This window comes from Paramormyrops kingsleyae, chromosome 2, assembly GCF_048594095.1.
Source record: "Paramormyrops kingsleyae isolate MSU_618 chromosome 2, PKINGS_0.4, whole genome shotgun sequence".
In the NCBI taxonomy this organism is placed as follows: domain Eukaryota; kingdom Metazoa; phylum Chordata; class Actinopteri; order Osteoglossiformes; family Mormyridae; genus Paramormyrops; species Paramormyrops kingsleyae.
Genome location: NC_132798.1, coordinates 17,333,614 through 17,361,092, shown reverse-complemented (window position 1 = coordinate 17,361,092; position 27,479 = coordinate 17,333,614). Strand labels below are relative to the sequence as shown.

The 27,479-nt window shown below is 46.8% G+C and overlaps 1 protein-coding gene and 1 long non-coding RNA gene across 4 annotated transcripts; one reads left to right on the top strand and one right to left on the bottom strand.

Annotated features, from left to right (window-relative positions):
* The first annotated feature begins 1,192 nt into the window (after window positions 1-1,192).
* Window positions 1,193-22,160, top strand: ift81 (intraflagellar transport 81 homolog). Of its 3 annotated transcripts, none has more exons than XM_023833847.2 (19): window positions 1,193-1,348; window positions 1,756-1,905; window positions 1,987-2,090; window positions 3,339-3,519; window positions 5,082-5,171; window positions 5,727-5,792; window positions 6,112-6,222; window positions 7,198-7,282; window positions 8,705-8,868; window positions 10,311-10,406; window positions 11,943-12,089; window positions 14,991-15,140; window positions 16,981-17,109; window positions 17,931-18,020; window positions 18,916-19,002; window positions 19,240-19,311; window positions 19,402-19,487; window positions 21,145-21,190; window positions 21,805-22,160. In XM_023833847.2, exons 2-19 carry the CDS (start codon window positions 1,762-1,764, stop codon window positions 21,985-21,987), a joined length of 2,031 nt encoding a protein of 676 aa, XP_023689615.1. In that variant the 5' UTR covers window positions 1,193-1,348; window positions 1,756-1,761; the 3' UTR covers window positions 21,988-22,160. The 3 variants fall into 3 exon arrangements, with proteins under 3 accessions (XP_023689615.1, XP_023689618.2, XP_023689616.1); XM_023833850.2 differs by having other exon boundaries at window positions 21,746-21,879; XM_023833848.2 differs by having other exon boundaries at window positions 1,200-1,343.
* LOC111855136 (uncharacterized) lies at window positions 8,768-10,428 on the bottom strand. The gene is made up of 3 exons (XR_002840817.2): window positions 10,297-10,428; window positions 10,056-10,182; window positions 8,768-8,903 (listed from the first exon to the last, which is right to left on the bottom strand). It is a non-coding gene; the product is annotated as an uncharacterized lncRNA (long non-coding RNA).
* Window positions 22,161-27,479: the final 5,319 nt, after the last annotated feature.

The window sequence follows — 27,479 nt, the reverse complement described above, 5'->3', positions numbered from 1 at the left end:
GCACTCCTAGCGTCACAAAGATTTTTTTAAACAACATGTTTGTCTCCATCTAGCGTTCAATATTTGAAAGAACACGCACACGAATAAACCGATTATATCGGCATGAAATAATAGTGATTTTACAAGAAAACGTGCTCTGTCTTGTCATTTTATTTGCTTGACAGATACTGTATTGGTATGGACATTAAAGTATCGCACTGAATGCGGTTTGTATTGATAATACCTTTGCAGGGATTTATTTTCTAATGTTTATACGTCCATGCCGGTCAATTAGGCCTATGTGATGAATAATATAAAGAGACTGGTATCACTGGTAGCACAATTAATATAGTATTATACTAATAGTTATGTATTACTTACCCACAAACCAAGTCTAAGTTACATACTCATCTCATGTTAATTCATCTTTAATGAATCACGATGCATCTTTCATACCATGAAGTTACTATATTTGTTACTATATGTTAATTTTGTATCTTTGTGAACTACTGAAGGAACTACTGAAGGAGCAACTAATGAATAACCAAGTGAAATACTGATCTCATACTTGTTCATTATTAATGAATCATAACGTATCTTTTATCTCTAGCAACTATTCTTGTTCATGATTTTGTTAATAATTTGTACTTCAGTAGTAACCGAATTATCACTAAATGTTTGTTCCCCGTCAAGTAAAGTGTTACCAAGAGATTAAAATATGAGTATTCTGCTTAGACACTTAATGCAAAGAGTGCGAGAAAAATCTCCCCCGGGATAAAAATCTTTTTTTCTTGGCCTAACTGCTTGACGTTTAGACTGAGAGAGGAAACCAGAGTAACATGCAGAAACCCATGCGATACCTTACACTGCAAGGGTGAGACAGTGCTGCTACCGACTGCCATTAGGGGTATAGCCTGGTGGGCATGGGTGCCGCAAGGGATTTTGGCCCCCAACCCCAGACCAATCCAATGTTCTAACTTTTCCGCTCATTTACGGCACCCCTGCTGGTAAGGAATTTGTATTATTATTATTATTATTATTATTATTATTATTATTATTATTCTTGCTATTATATGCAACTTGCATCCATCCATGATTTTTATGAACCTCTGACATTTATATGCGCGTGTTCGCATGTGATGTAGACAGCTCCACGGGTGCACACACGCGCACTCGCACGCGCCCGGAGTCGGTATTTAAAGGGTCTCTCCCCGAAATCACGGGAAGTTCAAGCGGCGCTTCCTGTTAGCAACCGATCGACGCTATCCGCTGTTTCCAGGGCAGGAAGGGACGGCGCTTTACGCTCGTTTTCCTCAATTTATATATCGGCGTAGAGAAACATCCCTCGTCCCGGATTAAAAAGAGTAAAGTAAATGAACTGATTATCTGTACAGTGCCTGGTTTATATAACAGCTGCTTTACACTGAGAAGGTTTGCTCTTAAGTTAGCTAGCTAGCTGAGTCTCGCCACAGAAAACTTACAATAATGAAGCTTGATGAACTTCTTTCATTACCAGATGTATATAACTTTAGTAGTAAAATTGAAATGCAACTAACCGTATTGCTAAGTGATATGTGTTTGAGGTGTGCGTAAAAAAATGGAAGTACGTTTTCCCACGTTTAGTGCACCCATATTCAGGTTGTAAATGTAAATGTACAGTTTGTAATTTGCAGGTTAACTGCACAAAATGGAGATGTATTATAAATAGCAGAACGTAACACAAAGTGTAGATATGAGGTACTGCGTTCAGCGATCGGGTCTACGTCCTCATTTCAGGATAAAATGAGCGAGCAGATCAAGTTCATCGTGGAGCAGCTCAACAAAGAGCCGTTCAAGAAGAACCTGAACCTCATCACTTTCGACTCGATGGAGCCCATGCAGCTCCTGCAGACCCTCAATGACGTGCTGGCGGAGATCGATCCCAAGGTGCGCCCGCATGCCGGCCCGGCACCGCCCGAATCTCCCCCCTGGGGTTTGTGCATCTCACGCTGAGCTCTCACCTTGCAGCAAGCCGTCGATATCCGAGAGGAGATGCCTGAGCAGACGGCCAGACGGATGTTCGCCTTGCTGGCCACGCTGAAGTACAGACCACCCGGGACATCTGCCGAGGCGTGAGTCGGCCGAGGCAAACCCTCTCAGGAGAAAGTGGCCCGTTCATGGAGGATGAGGGTGTACTCTGATGGAGGGGGATTCCCAGAGTTTAATGACTTTTGAGCGCCTTTACACTTAGTCTGCCTGGCTTGTTGAATATGGTAATCTGTCATTTTTTAGGCCTATAAATGTAAGATGCATACTACCCGTGAAAGGTTTCACTCACACTGAGATTTTCTAGATTTGCATGTAACTCACTTAACATTTACTAAAAATACATTAAATATTCTTTGCTAACAAATTTACAGTATGTTCACCATTTGAGTACCTTTATTAGGAGGAAAATGCCATATCTTTGATTCATCAAAGTAACCTCCTCTAGCAGTTATAACAGCAGAGCTAATTCGAATCATTCTTTCTACAAGGGACATTAAATTCTGCTCCGTTTCATCCCATGAAACAGTTAACTATTGCGTTTAAAGTTAAAGGACAGCCTAGAATTTAACTGCCATCACCACACAACCAGCTAATAGGATGTCAGACACGCACTCTTACATACTCTTTCCATGTTATAAAGGAAACTTGTTTTATTTGACTTATACTTTCGTTCATAGTTGTTCACTCAACTTTCCAATGCTTAACAAGAATAAAAAATCTGCAGTTTATGAAATAAATGGGAAAGTGGTAAAAACCTGGGGTGTATAAAGACTTTTGACTGGTGGTGTATGTACAACGTTTCCAGCGGTCTCTGAGGTGTCCTTGAGGAGGGCACTAACTCTGAGTTACCCTAGTAACACAGAATGTTGCTTTAAGTTTCTGCTGGTTTTGCAGGTAACGTTATTTCCGTACCCATCCAGTGCCGTAGGTTCACATGAGACCTCAGCCCAGTGTCTGCATCTCTTTGCATGAATGTGTTTACCCTGTGTGGTCGCTTCAAAGAGGAGCGGATGAGGTGAACTGGTCACAGTAAACTGCAGGTGGCCTGTGAGTTTGAGCTGGGGCATAGCTGGAAATTCTCGCCCCTCTGACAAAATGTCACCTTGGCCCCCTCATTTTCCTTACATCGATTTATTACCTTTCATTTTCAGGGCCCCCTATGAAGTGCTGGGCCCCCTGAACCTACCAGGGTATCCATGCCCCTGGTTGAGCTAAAGTGTGGGGGAGTGAGAGTGTGCCCTGTGATAGGCTGGCATAATGTCCGGGGCAACCTCTGCTTCATTCTCCCATAATAACCCTGTCTTCCTTTCTCCTTGGTTCTCCTGCTATAGGAGTAACTTCCGTCAGGGCCTGGTGACAGGCAGCAAGCCTGTTGTCCACCCTGTGCTACACTGGCTGCTGACGAGGATCACGGAGCTGAAGAAGAGGGCATACTTGGCCCAGTTCCTCGTGAAGCTGGAGGTGCCTGCAGAGTTCATGCAAGATGATGTCGTTGCTGACACCTTCCACCAGGTGGGCTCACTGTGCACTGTTTGGATCTGTCACTCGGGGTGTCAGTGCCAGTTGGAAGGAGACCCATCTGCCTTCAAACCTCTGATCCAATAGCAGGCCTAGGCAGCACAAGGCAGGGAAATTAGATTTCATGTTTGGTTTAATTTTTACTGATCATATAATTTTCTTTTTTCTTTTTAACATGATAATCAGATGTATGTAAGGCTTCTCAGAGGATTTAGGAGTGGTTTATTCATCTTAAGTGATTTAATAATAGTGATAAATGTTTGTTTTGCTTTTTGTACAAGTGAGTATACATATAGCAATTTCTAAGCTATTGCATGTCCCAGCTTTCTCTTTTAGACACACAGATGAGAGAATGAAGTTTAGGGTTAGAATGAACGGTCAGCCAGCATCTGTGCAGCATTTTGGGTTGAGGTCCTTGCTCAAGAGCCCAATAGTTTTATGGACTGTCTGCCAGCCACGTAGTTCAAACCGATGACCTTCCAGTCACAGACACAGAGCCCTAACCCCAGACCAATAATTTTGTGGTTCTTCCCTTTATGAAACAACTTGCCCAGAATGTCTTCAGTTTGTGTTCAGTTAAATAAACATGCAGACCTGAACCTGGTACCAATCTTTGTAAAATAGCAGTTATGCGCACTTTGCATTCTGACAGTTACCGCTACCTATTTTACATACTATCTGATAACCTTCTGGTTTCATGCATTGTGTACAAAACAAACAGTAAAATTTGTTTATTAAAATTACTTTCAAATCAGTAGAGAATGTCCCAGTTATGTTTATCATTATCAGCTATGCGCCATTTCCTTTTCTAAGAAAAGTCGGAGCAGAGGCATGCTGGGTATCTGTTTTCATCATGAATTAATCAACCAATAACAAACAACAACAAACTCCTTATAAGGGCTGTTCGGTCCCTGTACGACTGGTGTCAGAGCTTGGTCCACATTGTCGGCAGTAAGTCGGACTCATTTCTGGTGAGGGTTGGACTCCGCCAGGGCTGCCCTCTGTCACCGATTCTGTTCATAACTTTTATGGACAGAATTTCTAGGCGCAGCCAGGGCGCTGAGGGTGTCCAGTTTGGTGACATTGAGAGGAGGGCACTAACTCTGAGGGCATTGAGAGGAGCCAGATGAGGTGGGTCGAGCATCTGGTCAGGATGCCTCCTGGGTGCCTCCCTGGTGAGGTGTTCCGGGCATGTCCCACTGGGAGGAGGCCCCGGGAAAGACCCAGGACACGCTGGAGAGACTATGTCTCTCGACTGGCCTGGGAATGTCTCGGATTCCCCCGGAGGAGCTGGACGAAGTAGCCGGGGAGGGCGAGGTCTGGGTTTCCCTGCTTAGACTGCTGCCCCCGCGACCCAAACCGGTAGAGGATGGATGGATGGATGGATATCATAACCCATTTACCTGTGAGCCTCTTTGAGTGGGGGATCTCATCACAGGCAGCAGATTGTTTAAAATTCCAGGCCTCCTCAGAATTGTCTTCTCCCATTGATTGTTCATGAAGCACTTTAAAAGGTCTGTCTTTTAATGATGATTATCCATCCTGTTCTTTCCTAGTATGAAGAGCTGGTGGAAGGTTTCAAGAACTACCACAAAGAGTGTGAGCAGCTGAAGAGCTCGGGCTTCTCCACCGCTGAGATCCGGCGGGTGAGTGGGAGGAGGGGGGCACGTTGTGGGCTGGGGTTGGCGGTCCCTCGACCATCCAGTTTGAGTGGTGGTTTTTATGGGACGGCGTGAGAGCCCTCTCTGCTGGCATGATCTTGTGTGTCCATCAGGAGTTAGGGTTGTTTCTAAGTTACTGACGTGATTACGGATTCTTAGAACATTATCCAAACAGTTATCTATTAAACTTTAAGTAGTATAAACATCTGCAGAGCTCATGAATTTCACCATGGTGTCTCATAAAATATCTATGTATGTTTGTGCAACTAGAAATCATTCAGTAAGGATATAACCATTTAATAAATGGACTATTTCACAAGAGAGAGATTATTGGTTTTTGGTTGATTATTATTTAATATATTATATAACATTTTATCATATTTCAATATTCATTTACCATTCCTTCTCTTTTTTTTTGCTGTTAAAATTAAATTTATGCAATAAATCTCACATTCATGGCACTTTCCACATGTGAGCCTTGTTCCTCAAAAATGTATAAAAATTTATAGATGCTCTCTGTTTGTTGCCCATCAACTTCAGGACATTGGGGTAATGGAGGAGGAGAAAGACCAGCTGATTAAACGAGTGGAGAGGTTGAAGAAAAGGGTGAGTCCTCAATGGCCTGGCAGATATGCCTCTGGGACACCAGGCTTCTCACAGGAGCCGACTGCGGAATGAAAACACAGGCTCGGTGTTAACCGCTTCCTTGAGCTAACAAGGTGCAGCAATGTGTTTGACATGCCGAGGGTTTTAGCTCGTTACAGAGGGCAGAGGAGCAGTGGTGATGATTCAGTGATGATTTAATGTGTTTGCCACAGTCCTGAGATGCCAAAGAAGGAATCGAATTCCAAGCAGATCCTTTAGAAGGAACCGGGGAACCTGATCTCTGCTGTAGCTTTCCGCTGGTGCTCCCTTTGTCCACTAGGTGGAGTCGGTGTCCAGCCACGGGCGTATGCTTGAGCTTGTCAGGCAGCTACGGATTGAGAAGGAGCGAGAGGAGTCCCTCGCCCACCAGAAGCAGGAGCAGAAGAACCAGGTATCCCCACCCCACCTCCTAGGTGGACAGTTTGCCGGACTTTGTAGAGCAGCCTTTTGGTTTTTCCATGTCCAGCTGCAGTGTTTCACAGCACTTTTACAGCTACATCAAAGGGGCCGGATGCCCCTCACAGAAATCATTTCCTTTTGATTCACAACAAAGCTGGATTTTTATTTGATCTATAAATATCAGTCAGCAAGACTGTCTGTTTGCAAGTCAAAGACCTCATGTAATGGAAAAAGATAAAAAATAACTCTTTGATATTTTGATTGGAGGTCAGTATCAGGTGAGTTATTTCAGAGAAGTGGGTTTATATTTCAAAGAAATGAGCCGATGAAGTCCTATGAGAAAGCAGACCGAAGCACTAGCTAAGCTTTTTATTGATGGTAAAGTTCTACTTAAATTTTTAATGCCGTATTAAACCTGATTTGGGTTACTTTCCATTTAAACATTCTTATAAATCCAAATCTGATTAATGAGGTGGCAGTTAATACAGGGAGCAAACTGCAGGAAGTAAACATTAAAAAAACTGGAGTAGGTTGGTTAGTATGTGTACATTTTCTAGGCAGATTAGTGATGATGTCGACTACCCAGGGTGCTTATTCTGTGATTCATCCATGTGTAACCAGCTGTGCTGTGATTGGTCCTTTTGTCATTTTCAATCCTGTTAGAATTCCTGGGGGGGGGGGGGGGGTTGGGCAGCCAGTTAACCTTGGACCTCCAGAGGTTTTGCTTCTCTCTACTTAGGAGCTTTTGGGTCCTCTCCTCCACTGACATTCTTTCTTTCCTTCTTTCTATCTTTCCTTCTTTCTTTCTTTCTGTACTATTCTGTCTTAATGATGTTGTATTGTACCACAACACACCCATGTAAAGCACCTTAAGGCGACTCTTGTGAAAGCTGCTATATAAAAATAAATCAAATTAAATTCAATTAAATTGAAAGTAATCTGCTTGCTGTGCTTGGCCCGTGTGCAGCTATTCCAAGCGGAGCAGAGGCTGCAGAGGTGCCAACTGCAGCTGAAGGAGCTTTGCCAGGCGGCTGCTGATGCCAGGCCGGAGAGTGAGTCGCCGGCGCGTGGCGTCTTCCTCTGCTGATGGCATGACAGATGCAGTTGCCAGTCACCAAGGGGGCTAAAGAGCCTTTAGAGATGCTATGAATACAGTTGGATATGACCATAGAGCGACGTGTAGGTCTGACGGCCTGGGATCTTTGCCCACGTCTGGAAGGTCATGGGTTCACATTCTGTGGATGGTCCTTCATGCATATCACCGTGTAGCCCTTGAGCAAGGCCCTTAACCCTAATTGCACTAGGGACTTTGCTCTCTGACCCCAAAAGCTTTGTACATCACTTTGGACAAAAGTGTGACAGGTGCCCATGCTTCTTAAAACAGACCTGCCAACTTACCACGTCGTCACTGTCCAATGACAAAGGTGCATGTCCGAAAATTCATTATGTCAGGAGTATCAAAATTACTCTTCAAAATAAAGCTAGACCAACATAACAAGACACCCTTAGCATCTGTCTTTTTTCATGTTTTAAAAGGGCTGGTCAGCAAGTCAAATATGTTAGTGTCAACAAGACACTAATCTTGCTTTATATTCACAATTAACAATGATATTAGTTAGCTAGCTACCTAGCTTTCAGTGTTAAGTTGTTAAAATCTGCAATATAAAGTAATCCATACAAATAACCATTATGAATTCAATTTTTAACTACTACAAACATATACTAGTTAAATAAATGCCTTCATAAAATCTTTTCAATGGGCAATTAAATGTCAAACACCATCTGCAGACAGAGTAGAATGTGACTTTTTAATATAGATGGAATACACCCAATTGTCCATAAATGATGACGTGTAGTTTTTATTGGACAGTGACAATGTGTACATTGGAGGGGCATTTGGCTGCATTTTCAAAATATGTGTCTTGCTCTGGGAATCGCTTACGTGTGACACCTAGTCGGCGTTTTGCCTTCTGTTTTTCACTTTCACATTAATCAGCAACTAGACCTAGTTCATTAACTTAATTAACTTTGTTGACCCTGGGGAAATTCTGGTGCATACAGCCGCAAGAACACAGTGCACAGACGTGCATATAGTGCCAAACAGACAAGGTACACATAGTGCAAGCAAATAACTGTAGTGCAAACAGATTTAGAAAGTACACGGTAGACAAATGAAATTTGGCCATCTGTTGGCAGACTTAAAGCAGTCACCCAGAATGTCAGCTGTCATGAGCACCTCCTGTAGCTCTTAAATAATTACATGTCTTTGTTCTGTAGGTGTAAATATATGTTTGAATAAGGTCATATATTGTAGCAGCTGTTTAGTAGAACCTTTGGGTTTGGATTACTGAGCGTTTGTCTTGCACCTTGCTTTGTCCCGTTTCTGAGTCGTCAAACCAGCCGAAGCTGCTTTTGCACCACCGACGGAAGAGGCTGCACGAGCCTCTCAGCTGACATTACCGTCTCTCCTTCAGGCCTCATGAAGCGACTGGAGGAGGAGATCAAGTTCAACACCTACATGGTGTCTGACAAGCTGCCTAAGGAGCTGGAGAGCAGGCGGCGGGTGGTGCAGTATCTGCAGAGGGTGGTGCTGGAGCCGGCCATGGGGCAGGACGAGCTGGAGGAGCTGGAGGACAAGGTCAGCCTCCTGGTGCCCCAACGAGGCCCTCGGCTCTGCAGGCAAAGGCAGCCACAGTCAGGGCCGCACTTATGCACAGGCTGACCTGGGGCCCGAGTTTGCTACACTAGCATTTTATGCTGTAGGCAGGGCCCCAACAATGACTTTAGCCCCCACTCTCCTAAATTGGGGCTACTACAATGGCCGGACTAGCTTAAGGAGCAGACACGACAAAAATAAGGATACCACTGACACGGTGTCACTGTCACCAGGGTGATTTACGCATAGGCTGATGTGATGGAAAATGTCACGGAACAGACACAGGATCTGCGGCTTAATGGCTCTGTGATGTTAAAGGTTCCGTTTCAGGAGTACAGTGTATGAAGCTGATTGTGCTGGGCAGCGAACACACAATGGGGATGTTTATGAATTTAAAATTAATGTGCTATTATGGACAAATAGGTATAATTAATTTACTGCATAAAAAATGTCAGTAACTAACTTTAGTTTGAAGCTTATGCTGCGTTCCCTTTCAACTGGGAAGTCGGATTTCAGAGTTCCTAGTTAGAAATTTCAGCTGGAACACCCCCTGAATTCGGAATTCCAACTCAGACAGTCAGAGAATCTACGCAATCCCAGCGTCAGAATTCAAGATGGCTGAGCCTTTCATCAACAGATGTGAAAGCTGTAGTTATATATTGTTTATTAGTACTTCTGTCTTATTTTTGTCTCATTATATCGGTCGTACACACAGCACTGTCCAACTGCTATCTTTGGACATGTTGCTACGGTGTTTGTGTGTGCAAAATACTACAGAATGTGTCAGCATCAACTGGTATTACTAACAATGGAACAACAAACTACAACTGGGGCCTGTTTCAAGAAAGCAGGATTTCTTGCTTAGTCGAATAACTTGTCAGATTTAAGGTAGTCTGGGCTAAATGTAGGTGGATGAAGGTGAAATCCAGTTAGCCCAGACTACCTTAAATCTGACAAGCTATCCGGCTAAGCAAGCAATGTAGCTTTTTGAAGCAGGTCCCTGGTATTACTAAATGGCTGTCCAACGCGTTGTACTGGAACACAGGTAATCAGGCGTGACATCGTTCCCAGTTCCTACTTCCGAGGTAAATGTAACGCAAAAAAAAAAAACCACTTGTACTGTGATGAGATTGCTGATTGGCCCAGTGTCACCCCTTTTGGCCACTTACCATTTGGTTTAATGCCCCCTCCTGGATGTTCATCACCATCCCCACCAGGCATGTGTCACGTAACAGTGTGTTACCCCTCTGTGGATCAGCATGAGTGTGCCTGCCCTGGCTTACAGTGGGTCGTCCTCTGCAAAGAACATGTATGTGTTTGTGCTCATTAGCCGCATCGTATGAATGAAGGGGTGAGATCAGTGTTGATCGTCCAGCCTCATTTGTTAATTTCGTCTTGACTGACATTTACCTTTTCTCATCCAGATTCAGGACGTGAACGGGCAAATCAACCAGCTTATCGAGAGGAGGATGATGCGGAGCGATCCCATGGACGACAAGCTCTCCCTCTTCAGGCAGCAGGTGGGAGAGGCGCTCTGGCTCGCTGCCGCCTTGCTGGGGCATGGTCCTTGAGGTCCAGCACGGGGGTCCTACCATGTGACCGTCCTCTGTGTTTTTGTCTGCTGTCCGCCTTCCCTGATTGGCTGCTGTGCACATAGTTTAAGTTTACATAACCAGGAGGAGTTTCAGGTTTAAAATGTGATATTTTCAGATAGCGCAGTGCCTGCTGGTTCTTTATCACAGAGAGAGGTCTTATTCTTTATCTCTGATGCTAATGTTAGTGGTTTTTGGCATTTAGATGAGGAAAGTTAATGGCCACATGTATGAGCTAGATTGCATCGACTTCCAGAAAAAACTTCTTCTCCTTAACATTTGATAAATACTTGTGGCAGTTGTTTTTGCTCCAGAAGGACATTAATATTGTAAGCTAATAAAAATAAAGTTAGAAGTCGAGAATATTTCAGTTTGCTTTTCCTTATATTCCATTTTATAAATTCCATCAGCAGAAGCATAATACTCAGTCTTCATTTTGGACCAAAACTTTTGTGAAATCAATTCAAAAGGGAATCTGATGAATTTTGTTTCTTGTTCTGCAAAAGCCCCTTGGGGAAAGTTGGTGAACTGATGTCTTGCAAATTCTCTAGCGGTTGAGGCTCATGAAGCATCTTCACACTTGACTGTATTTGGGATGCGTGTCTGTACTGGCTAAGCTACCCAGGAGCCCCTAATGCCGTGACGTACATTTAATTAGCCTTTAGCTTGTGGCTAGGCAGCCATGGTGGAGGATGGTATGGTCAAAGTACCTGCTAATTTGCTGGTGGCTATACTGTAATTTAGCACGACTACGTGCTAACCTGCCGAGTGGCTATATTACAGGTTGGAGCGCACACTGTACGCACTAGCCTGCAGGCACGTTTCTACACATGGAGGTTTTAACAGGTCACGGTCTGATGGGGAAGTATAGCCATTGATTAATCACCCATCCTAGGTTCATCCAGAAATAAAGAGGCTGTTCTGGTCTCAGCACAGTGCTGCTACCCCAGGTACCGCCGCTCCCCCCCCCCCCCCCCCCCCATGTCGTAACGTCTCTGACCTGACCAGCCCCTCTTTTTTAAACTTTGCCTAATATGGGTAAAACGTGGCGAGCGTCGGGGAGGCCGCTGCCAGATTTCGACCCGATTTGGGAATGGCCTGTAAGCAGGGGCCGTGGTTCCTGTGAGGAACAGCGAGGTCCCAGCTTCTGTTAATACCCGGGAGCTCCACACGAGGACCACAGAGAAGCATTACGCCATTACAGGTTCCCGACTGTGTATGAGCAGCGCAAGTGACTATGCGCTGCCCCTAGTGTCTGACGCTGTGTAAGGTCAGAGAACAGCCTGCCTAAGGGAAAACATCACCCTTAGTGCTAATGTAGAATGCATTGGTAAACAGATCTAAAATGTACATGTTCCATAACCGCTCTTGGTAATAGCCGCTTATCGAAAACACAGTCATTCATTTGTGCATTAAAGCAGCGATGGGGAATTACAGTAGTCTCACCTTGTTTGGGCTTTACAGGCTTCCATCATCAGCCGGAAGAAGGAGGCGAAGGCAGAGGAGCTGCAGGAGGCGCGCGAGGAGCTGGCTACAATGGAGAGGGAGCTGGCCCAGAAGAGCAGTCAGCCGCTGGGCCCGGGCGGCAGTGAGGGGATTCGCGGAGATGAGGTGGCCTTGTCTAGGGGGGCGCTGTGTGTGTTTGTGTGTGTGTGATACGCATCACGTGACATGTACGCAGTGGCTTGGGGGTAAGGCGCCGTGTCTTTGGGGCTTTTCCTGCTGCAGAATGTTACAAAACACACCTGATGCTGCTCATGCCGGCCGCTGTGGCAGGGAAGCGGAGGCTGATGTGTCTGATTCTCGCATCGGTGTGTTTGCCTGTCCCCCCCATCCCATAATGCAGTATGAGAATCCCCTTTGTATGTGCATCAGTAAACACGGGAGGAAGTCAGTATCTGGGTGTCACTCACCCCCAACCCGTAACTTTCAAACATTCCCATGCTGCCCTATTTATAGAGCAGCCGAAATGGCCCTATAAATGGACAGTATCGTACAAGTTAGATGAACTTTCCCCCTCCCGCCTCTGGCTTAGGCAGTTTTGTAAACTGTCTGCTAAATATATCCGCCGAAAAGGAGCAGCGAATTCACGGAAACCAGCTGCGCTTCAACGTGTGACCGCCTCTCGCGGGGAAATGCGGACGAAACCATCGGGAACCCCTGTGTTGGGAAACGGTCGCGTCCATGCGGGGGTCTAAACACCCTGCGGTTGCTGCCAGCGTGGGGACCCATTCATAAAAGGCAGTCCGTTGGGGTGTCGCGAAATGGCCCGGCCTCAACTCGCCGGGAGGTGATGGAAACGGTGGTGGCGTTTTTTTGGTGACGTCAGCCTGAGGAGATTAAAGGGAGCCATTTGTCCTGTGTTCTCAAAAAAAAAAAAAAAACCAGAGGGCCATTCCCAGCACGGGTGGTCGTCACACCGCCAGCCGGTGACGCACAGAGCCGTAGCCGGGCTGGAACTGGCCGTCACTGTGGGCCGCTGGTCCTGGTCTCTGTCGGCAGACGGCTTTTACGAGTAGCTGGGGGGGGTCAGACACCATCCCCCTGCTCCTGGGGAAGGTGGGGGAGTGTCCTTGCATCTGAAATAGCCTGTTCGGCACCCCCGCCCAGCCCCATCTGCATCCTCTTATCTGCATCCACCCCCCCCCCCCCCCGGATAATGGGCACCCCTGTCCCAAAGCCCGTCCAAACTTAGAAAGACACCGGCGCTCTGAGGCTAGCTGAAACTCGAGAGAGGGCGCCCCCATGCGACCCCCCCGCGCGGCCCCTGCCACTGCCCATTTAAGGTAGCGTTTTAAAACGCGGAGATCCGCGGCTGCTCCATGCTCCCCGACGACTTAGTGGCCGGTGCTGGCGTTGCCATGGCGAGGCCCGTCCTGCGACGCACTGGGGCTTCCCTCCCCCCTATAAGGGAGCCCCACGATTTAAGCACATCCATTTCAGTCCTGATTCTTATGTGTATTTCTAATAGCAACAGTCGCTCATATAGCAAAAGATGAACAAAACGTGTTGGAAACCTTAGTAGCAAAATGGCTTCTTCACATTTACTTCCCTTACCTGCAGCAGGACAGATGAGGTGTGATCTTGGCTTTACCCCTTACACAGGGCTGTGCCTCAGCCTTCTACTGATACTGTGAGTGTCTGTTTAAAATGTTGCAATAAGACACTTAAGCTGCTACATTCTTTAGTAGTTAATGTGTCCTGATGGCCGATTAGTCGCTGGAGGCTCTTTGTTTTCCGAAAGCTTTTGACTGTTATAAATAAAGGCCGCTCTTTTCCCTTATGTGGTCAGTGGCCTTTAAAGTGTCCGGACAGTAACAGGCCTCACTAGCCACTGCGTCCGCAGTACAAATGTGAGCAGAACACTATGCAACGTCGCTCTGCCCCGCTAAGTCCCCCAACCTTGTCTGCCCTTGGTGTCCCAAAATATTCGATCCATAAACACTGAGCGCACTGGCGGCCCCCATGTGCCCCCCGCCGGCATCCGGCACATTCTGTGACAATGTCCAGTGTGATTCTCTCACACCTGGCAGTATTCATGGCCACTGGCGGGTGCACAGAAGGCGGGCGGTGTCCCGTTGCTGTGATCTGCCTTATGGAGATGTCAGCTTTCTGCTTGGAGCAGTGCCCAGCTTAAAGGCAGGGAGAGGAAGGCTGGGGGGGGGGACAGCGGTTTATGGATTTCTCTCACGGACTGCAGTGATGTCCCCGGGGCCCCTCCACACCGCCTCTCTGTCACTCGCTCTTGTTTGTCTCCGACCCCTGAGAATTCAAACTGCGGTTCTTCCCTGTAGGATCTGAGGCAATAGTTCCAACGTAACCTAGAAAGCTCATTTCCCAGCAGGAACAAACAAACCTTTCTAATGGCCAAGTTGGTCATAACCCACAAACATCCGTGTGTGATGGACTGTGAGTGCCTGCGTGAGTGTGTACATTAAAACACTACACACATTTACACAGTGAAAAAGACAATAATAAAACAAACAGTAACAGTGCAAAGAGTGCATTAAATGGAATTCCATAGTGCATGAATAGTAATAGTGTTGTGTAGCACATTGCATAGCTAGCAGACGAATGTTCTGTGAATGTGGCTAAGCAGTTCACATCCATTCATGCCATTCAAGGTCTGCATATGATGATTGAGAAAGCTTTCCTTAATCCCGAGTCATATGTCCTTTCATGTGCTCACACCCCTGGGGGGCAGTAAGTTGTAAATTTATTACAACTGCCAAATGCTGTAAAAATTATGGAATACTCAAACTGGTTGGATTTGTCGTGAATGGGCCCTCCGTGCATGATTCCCACGTCCGACATAAAATAGCTTGACCTGGGCCCCCCCTGACGCAGCACCTCTCCCAACCGGGCCGGGACGCCACCCACCCCGGCCACAGTTTGCCAGCTTCTTGCCTCTTGGGCTCAGTTACGTGCTTGTGTTCTGCCTACCACCCCCCGACTGCCCCGGACGGGCGGTAAAACCCCGTGGGGGTGTCTGCCCTTCCCCACTGTCTGCAGTTCAAGCGCTTGGTGGGGAAGCTGAGGGGTAAAAGCGGCGTGTTCAAGAGGAGGCGGCAGGAGCTGGCGGAGCTGCGTGCCGGGTTCGGCGTGCTGCAGCGCACCGAGGAGATCCTGCGGCAACGACACGGCGCCGTCCTGCAGCAGCTGGTGAGAGCGGCCCTCACCGCGTCGCGGTTAGCCCACCTGCCCACCAAATACCCCCCTCCCTCTGACTGCCACTGCTCACTGTATAGTTATTCGTAGTTTTATTCAATCTACTTAAATAGAGATGTCCCTACTGTCCACACCCAAATACGGCCTTGGGGTATTCAACCGCTTTATACTATATTACAGAATATTCACCATGTACATTCACTCCGCTATATTTACTCAGTTCAATTCAATTTATTTGTACATAGCGGCTTTCACAAAGGTTATTTACATGGGTGTGTTGTGATAATTGCAACATCATTGAGACAGAATATAATATAAAACAGGGGAAAGGAAAGTCAGAGAAATGAAAGAAAGAAGGCCAAATGACAACGGAGGAGAACAACCAAAAATTCCCAAAAAACCTAGAGGTCCAAAGTCAGTTGGCTGCCCGACCCATTCGCCCCCCCGCAGGCATACCACCATTGTAGGAAAATGAAAGGGTTGCTTGCTTGGTAAAAGCAAGGTGTAAACTGTGGTCAAGGTCAAAGTCCATCAATGAGTCTGTTCTCCACGCCGGCCGGTGCAGGGCGGCAGATTGAAGGCTGCACCCATGGTTATTAATCCACCGCTTAATGATGCCGTATTTATCGTTTACATGCACATTGCACTGTGTGTCCTCATGTCCGGGTCCCCATGTGGTTTGTACTTTAAGTCTTTTGCAAATCCGCCCCCCCCCCTCCGGGTGGAACATTATTTCATGCCACTGTATACCTGCACATGGACAGTAGAACACCAAAGCCCACTTGACTTGACCCTCATTCCCGGAATCCCCAATGAAGCACTTTTTGTTGCTTTAGTTTTTGCTGGGATGTTAAGATTTCTGCATGCGCCCTGGGATTCGAACCCATAGCCACGCCTTGTTAGCACAGTACACTACATGTTGAGTTTCAGGCTCCTTTATTTAGTCTGAGGATTGTTAATGACAGAAAGCGCTTTTGGGGATGTCCCCGTAGTATAGTTTTTCCCCCAGTCTCCCACACCCATATGGGGGGACTATTGTTACCCTGTCAAACCTGTACATGCGCGATTGGCCGTGTGCACACCCACGCAAATCGCAGTGCCTAACAATGAAGGGACGCAGTCTTCCTGGAAGCGCGTTCGCACCTCATAACCCGGCCGGCTCCTCCTGGCTCGCTGACGTAGGGGCCAGAGGCTGCGGCTATTTGGGTAACCGGCGTGTGTTCCCCGTATCCCATGTTGGCACGGCCACTTATCCAAGAATTTAAGCCATCAGCACCAGCAGCACTCCCCGGTTAACCCCCCGTGACCCCCCACCCTCCCTGCCTGACTGTAACTCCACCCAAACCACCTCCCGCTGCATTCTGGGGAATCACTATGCCTGTTTCACATGACCTTCCAAACCGAAACTATTTAAGCTTTGAAGTATGTGAATTCAATGTGTTAGTCAGCCTGAAATGATAACTTTTTGGCACCGTTTTGGTCCATGCCGTTTGGTGCCGTATGCGCTTCTGGCTTTTGATAGGTGATTGATTTTCTGAACACTGATACTAATTTCTCAGAGCATAGAGGTGTTAGGGGACAGTAAGGACACGTTTGAATCTCCCTGAGGAGAAGCAGATGGTGTTTGAGAAGCTTTTCTCCTGGGCATCATTGCACCTTATCTGCTAATGGCCTCTAATCCCTTTCCCATTCGCTAACATGTGTGGATAGATCATGTGTGGGCTGAAGGCCTTGCTATCAGTCAGCCTGGGTGAGCTGTGTGCTAGCCGGGCTGCCATCCCTCTGTCTCGAGCCCCTCCCCGTAACGTGCCGTGTCTCTGCGTGGCACCTGCAGCAATCCGTGGAGGCGCAGAAGGGGGTCTCGGGGTACAGCGACACGCAGGAAGAGCTGGAGAGGGTGTCCACCATCAAGAGCGAGCTGGACGAGATGAAGGGCAGGACACTGGACGACATGTCTGAGATGGTAAGCAGGAATGGGAAGCCCCATTGGTCCCTGAACCCCCCCCCCCCTGCTCCCCCACCTTACAGAGCAGCCAGAACTGCTATCAGAACATTACCTGCATCCCACCTTTAAAACGCAACTTTTCTTAAACTGGCTAATTTAAAGACAAGGCAAGTTTATTCACAGAGGTCACTCACAGTGCTTTACAGGAATATAAAGGAAAGACAGAAGTTAAACATCAAAATTAAAAATATGAGCGTATAGAAGAGTAAAAGTATAAATGTGAGTTATCCAAGATGCAGATATCATGAAAATTATTTAAAAATATAAAAGAGTACAGGGACACTCGGGGGTGAGGGACACTCGGGGGTGAGGGACACTCTGGTATCTGTCTTTCGTTTGCAGACATGGGGGTGGTCTTTCCTTTCAGTCAGTGTTGAGGTATCTCATCCACCTGTGCAGTCGATCTGTCGTCGTTTCTCAGAGACTCGCTGGCCCTGGTCTAGGGGCGCGGCCCCAAAAGCCAACGCTGACCCTCTGCTCCGGTTTTGTGTTCAGAACTGGGGCTCTCACTTGGGAGGGCTCGGGGTGGGGGGGTAATCTCGCCGGTGTGCCTCAGCATTCCCGGCCCGGTGCCATGGAGGAGACATTCTCTGACCTTACGGTCTGGCTCCCACTGAGAAAGGCTCCAGATTCTCGGGATCCCGCTGCTTGGCGATCATGTTCCTGTTGGCGCGGGGCAGGGAAAGCTCCATACCTCTCTGGGCAGAGGTCACCTCACCCCCAGGAGAGGCCCCCTTTACCAAATACCCGCCACACCCAAGCCGTGACTCTTTCTGCAGGTGAGGAAGCTGAACTCTGTGATCATGGAGAAGAAGACGGCTCTGGCACCACTGATCAAGGAGCTGCGTCCTCTCAGACAGCAGTGTCAGGTGACCCTGCAGAACCGCCCACACCTGCCCCCACCCCACACACCCCCAACTCAATCCAGTTCAGTTTATTTTTATATAGCTCCTTTCATAAGTCACTCCAAAGCACTTGACAGGTGTGTTTGGGAATCCATTACTACACAATTTATTAAAAATGGTGCTTGAAACAGGCAAGATGGAAAGAGAATGACAGAAGACAATGAGGGAGGAGAACCAAAATACGGAAAAAAGACCACTGACCCCAGACCCCTCTCAGAACCTTCAGCATCTCTGGGATCTGGAAATTGATGTGTTAATGAGAGAAACTGATTAAGCATCTCAATCAATAATTAATTTGACAAACATTTTTATTGAAGGTGACTGTAGTTTTGCATTTTATCCGTTATCGAGGACGGATATTTCCAGAAGCGGCCATGTTTAAAAGCCTCTCTCTGACGAACCACAACAAAGACCCTCTTGTCCCTGGAGTGCTTAGCTACCAGGAGCTTCTGTGTGGGAGCTTCAAGAGCTTCGCTACATTTAAGCTTGTAACGTATGCAACGCTGTATCTGTGCAGAGCTGTTTGCTGTGAACTGCAGAGAGAATCACTTTGCCGAATTCCCGCTCATGGAGGGAATCATGTAAATACATATAGATAGAGGAAAAGCACAAAGTGAACCGAACTTCGGAGTGGGGGGGCATTCAGCACGAGCCGGGGGTGAAGGCAGCTTGGTTGCCAGCTTGCTCATGATGCCCCCACGTGCCCTGGTGTTGAGGGTTATATTTTATTAAAGGCATGGCAGCCCGTCTAGGGGACAGGTGCAGTGAGTGACAAGGACAGCAAGCTGCTGTGAAATGGCATCCTTTCCATGGCTGATTGTTTTCCCTTTACTGAACGTGTGTGTGTCTGTCTCAACAGGAGCTGACCCAGGAGTACGAGGTGAAAAAGGCCCAGTACGACAGCTGTGCGGCCGGCTTGGAGAGCAGCTGGTCCAAACTGGAGCAGGTACCATGTCAATTGGACTTGGGGCAGTGAAAGTCACAGTACCGTTCGAGTCGGCGCTCATCTTCAAACTGAGAATCCATCTGTAGACTTCATACTGTAACCCTCAACGTCCTCAGACCAGTGTCTCGCTGCCACCAGAGATAGACTGCTGAGCCCCCAGATGGAGGAAGCGATTACACATTAGAATGAGTGGTTCTTCTACAGAGCCCTTTCCTCTGCCTTGTCATGTCCGCACAGGAAGTGAAGGCACTGCGGGAAGAAATGACTCAGGAGGAAAGCCGCTATCACCACATAAACTGCACGAGAGAGGTTAGTGAGTGGGGTCTTCGCCCGTGGACCCCCAGCAGCCCCCGTGTCAAGGATCGAGGGCCAGACCCCTTCTAACTCTCCTCCACACAGATCGTGGAGATGCAGATACAGAGAGCGGCCGATGAGATGAAGTTCTACGTGTCACCTGACCCACAGGAGAGGAAAAAGGCCCTCAGGTGGGTCCTGCTATAGCATTTAGCTGCTTCTGGGTCATGCTAGTAAATTCCTTTAGCATTCTGCTAGCATTCTCCTAGTACAAAGCTAATGGAGTCTTTTAGCACGAGATCATGTAATATTCACAGAGAGAAATTAGCAAGGTCCCACTAGCTTGTAGCATGGACATGCTAGCATATAGCTTCCTGAAAGCTCCTACCATGGTCCCACTAGGTTGTAGCATGGATATGCTAGCGTATAGCGTCAGTGTGGAGCACAGTCTTGTTAGCTCTTGCCTTCAGGTGATGCCAATGTGGAGGCGGTAATGGCTTCTGAACTGGTTGCCTCTCACCCTACACTCCCATACGAACTCGCAGACAGATGCTGCGGGCCTGCAAAGCTCATCTCCACACCTTCTCCTGTAATCTGTGCCTCTCCGAAAGAGCATGACCCTCGGGGTCCTTTGGACCCCCTTAGTCTCACTCCTGTAGGCTTTACGTCATTTTAATTACTTCTGGAGTTTCTCTCACCACCCGAATCAGGTGAATCATATCTGAGGGGACTTAAGGAAAAACATCCCTCCATCCTCCATAAATAATTATCCAGCACTGGATCACAATGGGGGTGGCACAGTGGTTAGCAATATTGCCTCCCAGCTCTGAGACCAGGGTTTGAATCTCTGCCGTGGCTCAGTGTGTGTGGAGTTTACATGTTCGCCCTATGTCATCATGGGGTTTTCTTTGGGTCCTCCAGTTTCCCTCCACAGAAGGTAATTGTGTGAGTGTGTGAGTGTGTACCCTGCAAGTATACTGGTGCCTCACCCTGGGCTGTACCCTGCTCTGGACCCCCCCGCGACCATTAATAGGATGAGCGCTTACAGAAAATGGATGGATGGAGGATCACAGTGAGTGTGGAGACAGCGTAGGACACAAGGCCGAAGACGCCCTGGACAGGATTCCAGTCCATCGCAGGGCACACATTCTCATGCTGTCGGCAATTTAGAGACCATTTCACCTAAGCGCATGTTTTGGACTGTGGGAGGAAACTGGAGTGCTTGAAGTGAACCGCAAACATGGTGGGGAAGGGCAAACATCACGCATACAGCAGAGACAGGATCAGCCTCTCAGCCATGGAGGGGAGAGCCCACAGCGACACCCACTGAGCCTTCACATCCCTCTGTTGCACCAGTGGTTAGCTAAAGGTTTAGCTTTACCAAGCCTAGCTATCTATTAATTACAAATTTTGAACTTTCACAGTTAAATGGCAAGAAATGTTTTTTCTGCACTGACATGGAGCTGCTATCCTGCCTAGTGACCAGTGTCAATGAAGTTACTCACAAAAGCAATCCATTACAGGCGATTCAGGTCCAGAAAGTAAAAATTCAGACCAAGGTTTTGTTTCAACCAATCAGCTGAATATAAAGATTACTGAACTGGTTAGCTGAAACAAAACCTTGGTCTGGATTTGTACTTTCTGGATCTGAACGATCTATAATAGATTACTTTTGTGAGTAACTTTGGGTGGGATTATGGGATACATCCCCGGGAAATGCTTCAGATAGCGTTAATGTGTGCGGCTTGTTGGGGGGGCACATATACCTCCACACCCACGTGAGGCACAGGGCACAGAATGGTACCGTCACGGGCTGCACGTTACAGATCTGCACTCGCTGCCTTTCAGGGAGCAGTACATGAAGAACATTGCAGAGCAAGAGAGCCTGGGCAAGGTGAGTATGGGGTCGTCCATACCTTCCGTCGCCGTCACTAGGGGGCGACGTGCTGCATAGCTGCTCATGAGCCCATGATGGTCAGACTTACAGATTTACTAGATGGATGGACATATGTTTGCTTCACGTTTGTACATGTCGGACAGGGTCTTGCTATATACCAGCATATTGCCTGAACATGTTCCATTCCAAAACAAGGCTTGTTTGAGATGATGGGGCCGGTGAGGTGTCTTCACGACCACTCATTACGACCATAGGCTTCCAATGCGGAACTGGCCTCGCTGGCACCGCAGTTCAGTGTGAGCTCAGTGTTTGAGTGCGGAGTAGGGCTGACATCAAAGTGAGGGAACGACCCCATCAGCACCAGGCAGTGACATCAAAGGGACACGCCTGTATTTCATTTGTTTGCAAAGCATCTTTACTAAAGCTTTTTTCCCCTTCAAAGTACAAAAGCTTTTTACATCACTTAGGTAAACAAGCTGCTGTTGCTCAGACATGAGAGTGATTCTGATGAATGAGGTACAGACCAATTGTTTGCTCCCCGGGATCACAAAGGGCCCCACGTGCTCCTGTCCTGGAGATTAAGCATTCCCACCCTCCTCCCCGGGCCACAGAAGCTGCGGGAGAGCCAGAAGGCCGTGCGGGAGAGCCACGCGCCCAACATGAAGCAGGTGAAGATGTGGAGGGACCTGGAGCAACTGATGGAGTGCAAGCGCGAGTGTTTCCTGCGGGCCCAGAGCCAGGCGTCCGTGGGCCAGGTCTTCCAGGAGGGGGGTGAGGACAGGCTGGTGTTGTGAGGCCAGCCCCCCTCCCATAATGATACACTATTATTATATCTATATGTGCGTTTAAGCTTCCGTTTTACCTTTGATTCTTCGGGGTTGTGCTGCCGGATTTGCAGGAGCCTGTTGCTTTTTGTTGCTCTTTTTGTTGATGTTTTCTAATAAAAATACAATTCTTTGACGCTGAATTTTACATCCAACCCTTTTATTTTGGTTTGTCTTTCCTCCATGATGGCCTAACGGAGGACAGTTCAGCCCCTGGAGGTGTCTGGTGGAATAAGCGGGGTTAATTTTCTCCAGCTGTCTAACTTCAAACAAAGGCAGCCGGGCTCTGACACACCTTCAAGAACACGCTCACATTCATATGTCTAAAGATAACGGCGGACAAAGTGTCGCACTTGCCCCGCTGTTGCTCCATATTATTTTGGGGAACTGCAGACATGACCTTGGGTAGATGGGCTTGCCAATTTTGGAGCTCGCTGGACCCGTGGTGAAGGGACAGTGGTAGCCTGATGAAGGGGGGACTCTCCTTCCATGAGACTCGTGAGCCTTCCCCCGCTGAGCCAGAAACGCTTTGATAATTCGCAATCTTCCTGCCATCTTTTCAGTCCTCCTCCATGTTACATGAAGCGCCAAACACCATCAGCCTCGCTCCGGCAAAAACGCCTCATACTTTGTAGTGCCTGTAGATGGTGTTTTAGTTACGGGTGAAGAAATTAAAACTGCCTTTAAAAATAATGAGTCCTTTAGGCGCTAGCAGTTATGAGTTACTGAGAGTTTATCGGAGGAACGTACCTTTCCATTCAACACAAGGCTCAAACTACAGAGGACATTCCACTGTCCTGTATATATAGATGTTTAGGATACCTTTTAAGACTGCATGCTGGCTGGGGGTAGCAGAAGGGCCCTACAGTAGAACAGGCCTCTAGAATGATGGTTAGGCATGACAGTTGGTCAATGGACTAAATTCCCGTTCAGTTCAAAACATCAGATGAATGACTTTAGGGATATTATATTCATTTTCAAATTAGTATGATATGTTCATGTATTAATGGTTCGGCACTAAATGTATATTTTAAATTTGTTGGAAGGTTTATGTTTAGGTTGATTTTTTTACGTTTTACCACAAACTGGATGTTTTTATCGTCCTGGTAATACCGTGCAATTTTTAAGACTCCAATGAATCTTTTCTGCAATTCAGTAGAAAGAAAAAATATGTCAGCTCATGCTGCCATTTGTCTGTCATGAAAAAAATACTGTCTTCTGACAATTGCAATTTTTGGTATCTAAAATTGGCCAGCGAATGTGCTTTATTTACAAGTACAGATTACAAACACTTCACAAACAAACGTGTCACCTAATGAAGTTTGTTAACTGTATTAGTAAATGTAGAGAACATGTTTTGCTGATAGACCGCTGTATATCTCAGGCCTGAACTATGGCGGTATTGTGAAACACTTCAGCAAAACTCAAAGGCACTATATTTAGCAGCAGACATTTTAAACATGCATTGATGGATGATGTTGTTTAACTTCGTCACTACAGAGACTCTTGGAGGGGGTGGGGGTGGATTGTTGCTTGCCTGCATGCAACCGGGGGGTAATTTTAGTCTGCATCCACCTTTCTGTCCATCTTCACAACCTACAGTAACTCAATCCACAGTGGACAGGATGGGTTAGATCACCCGCAGCCAGTAGCATCAGGTGCTGTTTGTCCTAAAAGGAAATGTGATTTGAGCTTAGCAGCTCAGGGTTATTATTAATGACGTGTGGTGGGGGAGGGGGGGGGGGGGGAGTAAGAGAGCGTTAACAAATGGTAACTGCTGTTCCTGTACAAGCAAGTGTCCCCACCCTTTGTAAACACGCATCGCTCACCCCTAGCCTTGGCCCTCACCTCCACTTACCCCGAGGTGCTCGCCGCTCTCTTCAGCTCACATTCTCCCCTGTATCTCTCCCCTCAAGAGGATCCCTATGGTTACAGGCAAAGTGCTTTTCCCCACTTAGGCAACACCGTAAAACCCTCGGCATTGTGGGATTGCCCAATTCAGGCTCCAGTCCAGCAGTGGGGCCGTGGGAGGGTCTCCGGCCCCGAGGCACCAGGGGACCCCCTGTTTGCCTGCGCACTTCCTCTTGTTGTGCTGTTGATTTGTGGCCTGGATGAGATAAGCGCTGTTGTGCTTTTTGAGAGAGTCCCGAGCGCTGGATGCTATGCGCACCGTGTGCAGTTCATGGTGCCGACAATCACGTCAGCTGTGCTTAATGTCACACGAGCACAGTCACAGGGTTCAGGTCACCTGTGTTTTTCAGCAGGTAAGCTCTGTGGCTTAACGTATGAACAAATGATAAAGATCAAATGTATGCTGTGCTGTCAACCTCAAGTTTTGTTTGTCACATGTAGGATCATATGCTGTACTAATATGCAGTGAAATGCTTTTCCGTTTGGTCTCTGGATGGTGCTTAAAAGATGTATGCACTACAAATCGGAAGGTTGCCGGTTTGAATGCCAGGAGTGATCCTACTCCGTTGGGCCCTTGAGCAAGGCCTTTAACCTGCAGTTGCCTCGTCCTGGGTATGACGTTAATCTACGTGCAGCCCTGCAAGCAGGTCCTCTAACTTTCAGGGAAAATTTGAGGGCTGGTGGCAAGATGGGCACTCCTGCCACCAGAAAAAAACTTTCTAAAACCATTCTATTCAAACTAGCGTGGTGCTGAGGTATCACCCACTGCGCATTCATCATGTGGTGGGTGTGGCAACACGCTGTATCAGCGAGCGCTCCTTACCTCTATCACCGATAGTAGAAAGATGTGCCAGTACAGTATAGTACGATAAAAGTGCACAAAGTGACTTGTTAGCTATGAATGTCCTCATTCAGGGTAGGGGGGGCTATGGGGAAGAGGCTTTTCTTTAATCTCTTTGCTTTAGCCTTCAGGTTAGAGGCTGTACTTAGGATGGGTGGGGTCAGAACTGCACCGTCGAAGAGCTGACTCATAAGAAATTTACAAACAGGAGGGAGGCCGTTCTGCCTATCAGGCTCATTTGGGGAGAACTTAACTAATAGCTCAGAGTTGTTAAAATCTTACCTAGCTCTGATTTAAAGGAACCCAGGGTTTTAGCTTGCCCGACACTAGCAGGAAGATTATTCCATACTCTAACTACACTCTGTGTAAAGAAGTGCTTCCTCAAATTCATTTTAAAATGTTGTCGTCGCCCCCTTTCCGGGTTGTTCCCCACCTCATGCCGGTAGCTTCCGGGATAGGCTTCCGTGTTGAGGGTGAGGATCGGTGATGTAGTTCTGGCCGCTCAGACACCCTGGGGTTTGCTGGTCAGGAAGTCCAGAACCCAGTTGCATAGGGTGGTGTTGAACCCCAAGCCCTTGTGCTTGATGACAGGCTTGAAGAAGCAGAGCTGTAATCAATCAACAGGAACAGCACAAATCTCCCCTTCCCATCATCCAAGTAGCCCAGAGCAGTGTGCATCAAAGCTATGCTAAATTGGTTAAACTGGAAGCACTGAAAATGAAGGTGAAATATATAAGTCCTACTATATCAGTGAGTGAATTCTCAGGGAGCTTCTAAAATTCTGCTATAGATCCCCCTGCATTTATGTCTCTCTACAAAGTGACTCCATATTCAAGACGATGTGACCCTTTCAAGTAGTAATGTCTTCAACACTTAGATAAGGATTAATGTTAATATACTGGCCAACAATATCATGCAACTGCTCTCAACTTCCTGTGAAGAATCAAACATCAGGCTGCACCGAATATGGCTCATTAAGACTTTTATATGACTTACATGCAACCCTAACTTAAGTGGGCTCCTGTCCTGTTTCTCTGTGTGTAGTTTACATGTTTATAAGTGTTTCCTCCAAAGATATACAGTTTAGATGACATGGTATCTCTAAATCACGTGTATGTGTGTGAGCTCACAGCTAGCCTGTGCTGGATAAGCAATTATGGAAAATGGCAGGATTCTGAGACAACAGGAGTCATTTTTGCGGATTACATACATGTACTTTAATGAGAATCAGCCATCAGGCTACCAAACTTCTTCGAGCTGTAACTGCACATTAAGGGACCAGCTTATCTGTCATGTAAGTCCAGTGAAGATCTGGTCTGGAAAGCTTACCAAACAAGGGCTGGTTAAAAGAGGCACTAAGTCACCATGGTCACAAACACAGGAGACCAGGGGGGCTAAATCCTTCCCAAAGAACACAGATAAGATCAAGCTATTAAATCAAACAACAGTACTTTCAGCACTGACTGAAGACCACAAGGCTGTAATGGAAACTGAGGATCAGTTTGGAACAAAACAAACATTTATTGATCCAAACAGAGATGGGGGATTTGTAAAAGCTGGTGCCACCATCTTTAGATCCAGATTTAGTCATTAAATATCCACTTAATAATGGAGCACTGAGTGACTGAATGATGCAGAATATTTACTAAGGCTACCAGTCTGAAAACGCTGTAACTAATTAATGACATTACTGATCATCTCCAAATAATAATTAAAAAAAATTCATTTAGCATTACACATAATTATGGCTAGGAAAAGAATATAAAATACTCTGTGCATATGTGGATTGTTGGCTATTCCATAGCTATGTTTGGGTGTGTCATTTTCATGTGTGCATAATGTAAACACTCAACACTTATGTAAGCACTTGACTTTTCTAAATAACACTTCGATAATGAAAGTGACTCAGGGTACAACAGGGGCCTGAGCACACTGATTCACGGTCAGCACTAACTGATTAAAATCACTTTTTGTAACTATCAGTAGAAAATAGTCATCGAAGTATGCATAACACCGTTAACAAGTGACCATGGGACCTTTATCTGGTCGTGCTCTCCTGAGTTGAATATCGAGTCCTCGAAGTATTTTCTTTTGTTTAAATTGCAGTCGTGTTGTCCTAACATGGGATCAAACATGAATTAACGACCCATAATCGTCATTCCTGTTAAATGTGATTGTAATTAATAAAGTTATTGCTACTTTGTTCTCATGCACTGCTCACATATCCATATAGATAGAGGTTGCCCCGCATTCAAAATTGTATCTTCACCTTCATGTCTTTGATATCCCCCTCAAACAGAAAACGCATCTAAGATGACTTATATTTGATGTTGCTCTTAAAGAGGTAAAAACAGTGACAGTGAATCACTGGTTCATATTCGGCAGTCTGACAGCATGAGATATGAGACGATTCGTCCTTGCGGTACCAAATCCGCACTAATCAGTTTGTCCTTTTACTTTGCGGCTCCGGTGGCGCGCGGTCCAGGTGAGCGATACCTACCGTCCATGCTTCCCAGAGGCGCTATTTTCTCGGTATTCACTAAACGCCGGAAAGTGGAGCATATTTTTTGGTTCGAGTTACGAATTTGAGCTGGAATGTGAATCATAAATGCGAAATTAATAAAAGCACGAATGTCCATATTTGCGCATTGCCATATTTCCTATTTCAGCTATTTATTTTTATTACATGTATTTATACTTTATTAGCCAC

Excerpts from the sequence above, each read along its gene's own strand:
- ift81 (XM_023833847.2), top strand. The coding sequence starts at position 1,762 with ATGAGCGAGCAGATCAAGTTCATCGTGGAGCAGCTCAACAAAGAGCCG. Across the intron at positions 1,906-1,986 it reads TGGCGGAGATCGATCCCAAG|CAAGCCGTCGATATCCGAGA; the intron begins GTGCGCCCGCAT and ends CTCACCTTGCAG. Across the intron at positions 15,141-16,980 it reads GCGCCGTCCTGCAGCAGCTG|CAATCCGTGGAGGCGCAGAA; the intron begins GTGAGAGCGGCC and ends TGGCACCTGCAG.